The sequence below is a fragment of the Tripterygium wilfordii genome, chromosome 8 (assembly GCF_013401445.1).
Source record: "Tripterygium wilfordii isolate XIE 37 chromosome 8, ASM1340144v1, whole genome shotgun sequence".
Lineage (NCBI taxonomy): Eukaryota > Viridiplantae > Streptophyta > Magnoliopsida > Celastrales > Celastraceae > Tripterygium > Tripterygium wilfordii.
This window is the reverse complement of record NC_052239.1, coordinates 4,821,902-4,829,699: the sequence shown is the minus strand read 5'-3', so window position 1 is coordinate 4,829,699 and position 7,798 is coordinate 4,821,902. Positions and strand designations below refer to the sequence as shown.

At 37.3% G+C, this 7,798-nt stretch overlaps 1 protein-coding gene across 1 annotated transcript; it reads right to left on the bottom strand.

The window, feature by feature from the left end:
• Positions 1 to 850: 850 nt before the first annotated feature.
• Positions 851 to 6,524, bottom strand: LOC120004267 (uncharacterized protein At5g49945-like). Its single transcript, XM_038853558.1, has 3 exons — positions 5,354 to 6,524; positions 1,384 to 1,587; positions 851 to 1,304 (listed from the first exon to the last, which is right to left on the bottom strand). Exons 1-3 carry the CDS (start codon positions 6,407 to 6,409, stop codon positions 1,074 to 1,076), a joined length of 1,491 nt encoding a protein of 496 aa, XP_038709486.1. The 5' UTR covers positions 6,410 to 6,524; the 3' UTR covers positions 851 to 1,073.
• Positions 6,525 to 7,798: the final 1,274 nt, after the last annotated feature.

Below are 7,798 nucleotides of genomic sequence, written 5' to 3'. Positions count from 1 at the left end.
GTTTGTTAATAATAATCACTTTGTCCAGATTGCCTTGACAGAGTGTTACCTGATACCTCCCATTATAATTCAATGGTTTAGATACAGATACGATTACGCAGCTGCATAGGTTACACCATATACGGAACAACTTGTAGCATACATTCAACGTAGACGTTCTATATTTCCTTCTAAAACCATTGTATTATAATTTACATAATTGTAAGAGTGGTGAGAGATTACATTGAATATCTAAGCTGTCACATGAATCATCTATTTTTTTAAAATTAAGACAAAAAGGTCCCTCCCTCTCTTATTTTGTCATATCAATAATCATTTTACTTTTAAAATTAAAAAGAAAAAAAAAGTCCTCATTTTTTTTTGAATTTCAGACAAAAAAGGATAAAAAAAATGAGTTCATTTCATAAAGCAATAACTAATGTTAAAGAATATGTTATAATAGGGGTGAAACAAGCAAAATAGAGGGTGTTAATAGTCCCGCGGTTACATAAAAACTTGCATAATAGTGCGGACCAATAAATAAAAATTTGAGACAAATTTTTTTTAGTTAAAAAATTATCTAAAAAGAACACCTATAAATAATAATCAAAGACCTACGTACGCGAACTTAGCAAAAACTTATTTGTATATAGAATTTCCCAAAAGAGAACCAACTTACTTGTATGTAGAATTTCCCAAAAGAGAACCGTTAGGGACCACTTATGCTAACAACCCTCACCTAGTAGTACCCAAGTAGTACCCTGAAAGTCGCTTGGAACCATGCACCGAAGTCAAGAGAGGTTAAAGCTATCGAGTGTAGGACAGTGCCCGTTACTTGACTTCAACTCAAAAGGAAGACAGTTCCAAATCATTAGGCAAAACAAATTTTGTTCAATAGTTTCATTCATCTCGTTTCCATAAATTTGAAATTTGAAACCCCTCAAAAATGTGGTAATGTTGAGACTAACGCAGTTGGCACATCTAAAGTTTGCCGCTACGAGAGTACATTAATCCAAAACTTAATTAAGGCATAGGAAACCCAACCCCTACAACAGGGATACAGGGAAGAACTAGTAACAGGTAAGTTCATTACACTAGTGGGCACGGGTCATCTTTATCTTTGGCATTCCCTTCTTCATCTGACGTGCTCGCTCCTTTGCTTCTTTCTTGCGAACGGCCTCTGCACTCAGTTTTGCCTCGGCCTCTTCCATCATCTTCTTCCTATCTGCTTTCTTCCTCTGCAAGGCCTCTTGCCTAACATTCTGAAGTTCTTTGTACGCCTCCTGAGCAGCCTTCGATCTGGCTACCTCTGTTTTAGACCGGGCCTGCAATTGCACAAGTAACATTTCAATAAAATACAGGCGTAGTCAATAATCATTATATAACTCAGGCGTAGTCACTCACCATTGAGCTAAGCTTGTACCGCCCTATTAAATCAATGTAATAGGGTACGAGAGTCACTAAACGAGTCATATCACCCATGCGGCTGGCATCTGGGAGGGCATACTTGAATAGAAGTACTTTCTTGTGTGCGCCAGAGTGTTGATCAGAGAAATGCATTGAGATGAAATCTTTCCCATACTTCTCAAAAGCTTTTTCACCAAAAACCTGAAGAGCATCGTCATAAATTATATTGCATGTCCAGAAATCGACACGTAGTACAGTGGCATGACTGAGTATATATGTTCCATATATCAAAAAGCCCAATTACATAACTGTGAGGCGTAAGGACAGAATGCACCTAATCCATGCACACATACAAATTAAATAGTACTAAGTTGTTTGGATGTAAATCAATGATGACCCCATAATATAAATCAAAGTTCTACTTTAATGATAGAATAATGCCTAAAGAAGTGTGTCCAAACTTCAATATAATTGAGCAATCATCATCATCATTTTTTTATCCCAAACAATTTGGGGTCTGTTAAATCAAGTAATGAGATGCTAAAAAGTTCAAACTTCAAAAGTTGAAACAGGATCTTTTCGCCAGCCATATGTCTGTGAAGCTATCAAAACCAGACTCTACTGGATTGAAAATCCCACAAGTACTCTCTCTCCAGATCATCCAAACAATGGACATAGGAATAAAAAATTTGTCAATAAAAATAACAATTTAATAAACAGAAACAACTAAACCCAATGTTGTTTCTATCTTATTGTTAGCATCTTGAAGAGCGAACAAAAACATTTTTTCAGCTCTTCATAAGAATTTAGCAGCCAAAGCAAAATCGAACAGAAAAGAGGAAGATGCCCCGCAGATCTTTATCAATTTGGTGTCTCTGGCAAGTAAATGCATCTTCGTTGTTTCTTCTTTAAGTATAAGAATCTAATGTTCTCTATGGTGATCATCTTATAGAGCAAAGAAAATAATTTACTCAGCTCTTTGAAAGAATCAGCCAGAAATCTGGGTAGTTTAGAGTTCAACAAGGTTTGTCTTCTTTCTTCTGGGTTTATTAATATATTCAACATTGTTCATAGCTTTGATTTTGGATAAAGAATTGGTTTTAATGTTCATATCTTCATACAGGTTTTTATGTTCATATCAAGAAGTGACTCAAGTGAACATTTCATTGAAATGATTTTTTGATCAATATAGCATTCAGAGCAAGCCGCATGACCACTGCAGCAGAAGATACAGTACAAATACAATAGAACCCCACATCACTTATTAAGTAGTTAAATCAATCCCAACATGATCCATTAGGGAGATGAAAATGAAACTACGTTTAGGATCTTTTCAATGGACCAAAGGGACAACCCAAAGGTTCCACCAGCCAATGAAAAGTTAAAAAACTATGCAATGAATCTACACCCATCTCAATAACAAAAGTCCAAAAAAATATTCAATCATAAAAACTTCCAGAAGAAAATCATTGCGCTAATTACCACGAAGAAGTGTTGAACGAGGACATAAGAGATAAGTTTTGCACATTGACTACCAATAGTATGGAGCAAGCATATCAAATGGCCTTGAGAATTGAAGAAAATCTAGCTAGGAAGTGTCACAAATCATATTTTAGTAGTTCTAACTTCTGAAGTACCCAAAAGCATTTTCCACTGTCAAAGGGGGTATCAGAAACCTCAAATTGGGATGAGTATGAAGAGATTAATGATGCTGTAGATTTGCCAACATATGATTTACCCTCTTATGTCATGCGGCCGTTGATTGTAGGAACAAAGAAAGAACTAAAAGAGAACTGGAGGAAAACAAACATCTTCCACAACAGGTTTGAATTCAGTGGAAAGGGAATTAATGTGATTCTGGACAGCGGTAGTGGGGCTATGTGGTAGCCAAGATTTCAGCAAGAAAGATGCCGAAACCATATAAAATGAATTGGGTGGATAATCAGTCGATTCCTGTTACATGTCAGTGCCTTATTACTTTCAAAATTGGTAAATACTCGGATTCGATTTGATGTGACATCATTCCCATGAAAGCATACCATATGCTACATGGGCGAACATAATACACAAACTTTCACATTCAATAGCAAACAGATTGTCCTAAACCCTTTGGAGGTGCATGATTTTTCTAAAGATGACGAGATATGTAAGCTACTGACATTGAGAAGATTTAAAACAACTAGTCAAGAGAGTGGGGTTACATATGTGTTGTTTGCAAAGCCAATTGAAGAAGTAGCAGGGCAGCATGTTATGGGTGTAGTTTTCTTGGTCAAGACCAATTTCAGCTATAAAAACAAGTTCCGGGAGTAACAAATGTTGTTGCAAAGGAATCTACTGCAAATTCCATTAATGAAGAGGTCAAAGAGGAGGAGTTTGCAGCAGTAGTAGAAATCAATTGTGGATAGCTTAGAGTAAACGAAATTGATGCCAATTCAAAGATGATTACGATGCAAGAGCCAAACTACATTACTTAAGATGTAAATAAAGTCAACATGGTGGAAACTATTGGATTTATTGAATGTTATCCCATACAAATTTAATGACGTGCATGGAGATGATATTTTGCTCTTATCTTTCCTGGCTCCAATGAAGGCCTTAAAGTGGAATCAATTAAAAACAACTATGACAAATAACAAGAAGCTGCAAATCTTGCTACTTCCACAATTCAAAACTCGAGATCTAGTTCATTCATATAGCTGAATTTTTTATGAGTTATTGGAACAAGTAACCCCACATTAATAACTATTTCCCCGTTTACACGTCGGAGTCGACTTCCTCAGGGGGAGACGAAATTGATGTAGAAAGCCATTACATTTTTTTCCTAATTTCTTTTTTTAAGAGTCCAGGAATCCTTGGTCGAGAAAGTTTCCCATTTAGTTAGGTCTTTTTTTTATGCCATTACGTTTGTATAGGTCAATCAAGTTTCAGAATCCTAATGTTTCCTTAAACAGTTAAACCAATGGTTGTAAACCTCTATTCAAAGGCTTGCTTGCCTCATAAATAAAAGGCTAGTTTTTATGCAAAGTTGCAATAGATTCCTTACACGTTCAGTGAGAGACTAATACACACTCAGTGAGAGGGGAAGATGAGCCTATCCAACCCTACTTGAGAGATTCAGGGTAATAATGTTCTAACATAAAGATTCAGCATTTCAGCCACTATTCTTCTTTGCTGGACATTTGTTTCAGTTTTAAAAAACTAGGAATTGGGAATTTTTGTCCTAGATTTCTTAATTTTATATTAATTTGGACTTGGAGGTTAAGGTTTTTAGCTCGCTCAATAGGTAAACAACATCCGTGCAAAAGGCCCTCGCAATAGGCAGGGTCGGGGGCAAGCAAGATATGAGTAGACCTTACCTCTACATAAAATGTGGAAAGATTGTTTCCATTGTTTCCAGTGACCTCTAGGTTTCTAGTTTGCTCAATCTTAAACCAAAATCTACATCAGTAGTTTAAAAACTACATTAGATCAGGCAGGGTGTGATACAACCATGCAAGAAAATGTCTAGCTTGTCTTATCTTCAGAGAAGTTCTATTTCTTTAAATGGGAACTCAAAACCAATACTGAATTGTGTTAAGTGTACTTATACACTAAAACATAACCTCAAAAATTCTCAAAACATAATCAATAATGTAGAAATATATGAACTCACACGATCGAGATTCATATCACACAACCAAGTACGTCCAACACCAGAGCATCTCAACACATAAGCTGAAACACTAATTTCACTATTTTATATCCGCACATAATAAAAACTATCATTATTCTTTTCTAATGGAAATACAAAAGTTAAATTGAAACATCAAATATTTAAAACAGATAAACCACCAAAAATACCTCCATTAATACAAGAAATCAAACAATGAACAGATTAGCAAAACATCACCCACCTCTATAACATACCAACATAGAATGCTTAATACAAATGAATCATCGATAAACCACATTCATATCAAAAACTAACCTGGTCAAGCACAGCTTCAGTGATCAAATCCCCAGCGACTTCCTTGGACTCTGATATTACGGACAAGTCATCGATTACCCACTTCCTGCCTCCATTTCCAGTGGGAGTAGCCAGGATTCCTGCAAACCTTTGCAAGTCCCTCACCTCTTTCTGCATCGTTTTGGCCGCTTTTTTCTTGGCCAATGCAAAAACCACGTGATCCATGGCATCCTCATTCATGTAAACCTCGAAAGTGATCTCATCCCTGCAAGGAACCACCATATTGTACAACCTCGCCATCAAATCGTGTCTGCTCTTCAACTCCATAGTCGCCAATAGCCCCTGACAGTACCTGCGACCGCTTGCATAAAACTTGAACACATTCTGCCCCTCTTTAAGCAACAATGGCGAGTCATCACCCTCGCCGACCCCCAATAAGCTAAAATTCTTCTCAAATATGGAGTCCTTAGTGGCAAACTTCGCTGCCCACGCCAACGCAAGGTTCTCGTTCTCTGTTTTCCCGGTGAAGTAGTTGATAGCAAAAATGATCAAGAAAGATACGCAAACTATTTCAACCTTGTAAGACAAAATTGATTTCGGCTTCGTAGTCCCAGCAACCGAGGTACTGGTGTCATTCCCTGAGTTAGGCTCCGCCGTTTTGGGGTCTTGGGCGGGAGTGGCATTATCCGTAAATTTGGAGTCTCGAACTGTGGATTCCGGAGGGGGCAGACCTTCGAATTCGTCCTCGTCCCAGTAATCGAAGGTAGACGCTGTTGTTGTTTTACCCGTCGGAGAGGAAGGGGATGCAGAATCCGAATCGGGTGAGGGTGAGGGTAGAGGATCCGGATCCGGATCCGATAGGGGATCCGAGACTGAAGCAGACCGAGTTACGGGAGGGGGTGTTGTGCGGAGAGGAAGATCGGAAGAGTCAGCGTAATCGAAGGAGTCGTCGTCGTTATCGTCGGCTTCAAATCCTTCAAAGTGGGAATCAGCTGTAGTTAGAATAGTAAAGAGAGGGAGAAGAATGAAGAGAGAGAGTAGGAGGCATATGAAGAAAGAATTAGGTCTCTTCATCATGGAATGCGAGATGGAGAGTATCTCAGAGGGAGAGAGACCTTTTCAGGTGGAGTAATAAAGAGAGGTGTTGGAGTGTTTTTTTTTCAAGAAAAATCTGCAAGGATTGATGAGCAGTATTTGCAACCCCATTTAATTAAGCACATATCTTTCTAAATAAATCCCAATAAAAAATATAATATTTATGAATACATCTTAATTTCTTTTCTTTTTTTTCAAATTTAACAATCTACTCCTCATAATCTCAATCATTGGATTTCATCAACGGCTAATATTAAAGAAAATTTTTAAAAAAATAAAATAAAATTAGACTTTTGTTGCTCTCCAGCTTGTTTTTTATCTAAACCCTAACCTTGCATACCTGCTAACCCAAAATACCTACGATCTTAACCAACAAACCTTGCAGCCTTGGCTCAACCAAGAGACTAAGCCATCTTCACCTTCCAAAGCTGGCCCCACGCCCCATCCCCCAACTTTTGAGCCGTCTCTGTGGTTTTCATCTATAATCCTCTCAGCTAAAAATCGAACAACTTCATACTTCCTCGAACTTGGAGATTGAAAGAGTAAAGTGGAGCAAAGACGAAGGAGGAGAGAAGGAGATAGGCTGAGCTCTCGTCTCCGTCCCATGATCATATTACTCCGGCGAACACTTCATGGAAGATGTCGTCATAGTTAGGGGTGAGGGACTCTCAGGAGAATGAAGGGAATTAGGAGAAAGAATGGAAGAATTAGGGAAAGATGTGGTAGGGACAATTGGGGTGTTTTTAGATTTGAGATTTTTTTTTTGGGTGTACTTAGTTAATTTAGGGGTGCAAATATTCCTCATCGCAAGGATTTATAGTTACTCGTAACTCATGAGAGCACTCGCATTAGAATATTTCTTTATTTTATTTACTTAAACACCACTTTTTAATAATTTATAGCATCTCTATTTAACAACAACTTCATCATTATCTTTATCACAAATCTCTAAAATATTAAAATAGTATTTGTTTACCTTAAAATTCCTAAATAGTGTATAGTATTTGCTTACCTTAAAATTCCTAAATAGTGTACCGATACTTTTGAATAGAAGAGAGAAGACAAAATATTCTAATATTATATAATATTTAATGTTTAGAGAATCTAAAGTGGATATCTAGATGTAGATAATCACAATTGTAAGTATTTATTTTAGCTACTTTTTAGAGATATTGATTGTAGTGAATAAAATCTGATCACCACGTTCACCGAATGCTCCTCCGTGATATGGCCGCCCTTGTCCTGAAAGCAAAAATTGTCATTGGGTCTGACGGTCGTTGTCTGACCGTAGGCACTCAAACGCTCAAGTTAGCTTCCAAGATTATCTCCAGCCAAATAATCACAATTAGAGCTTAAGGAAAAAACACTTAA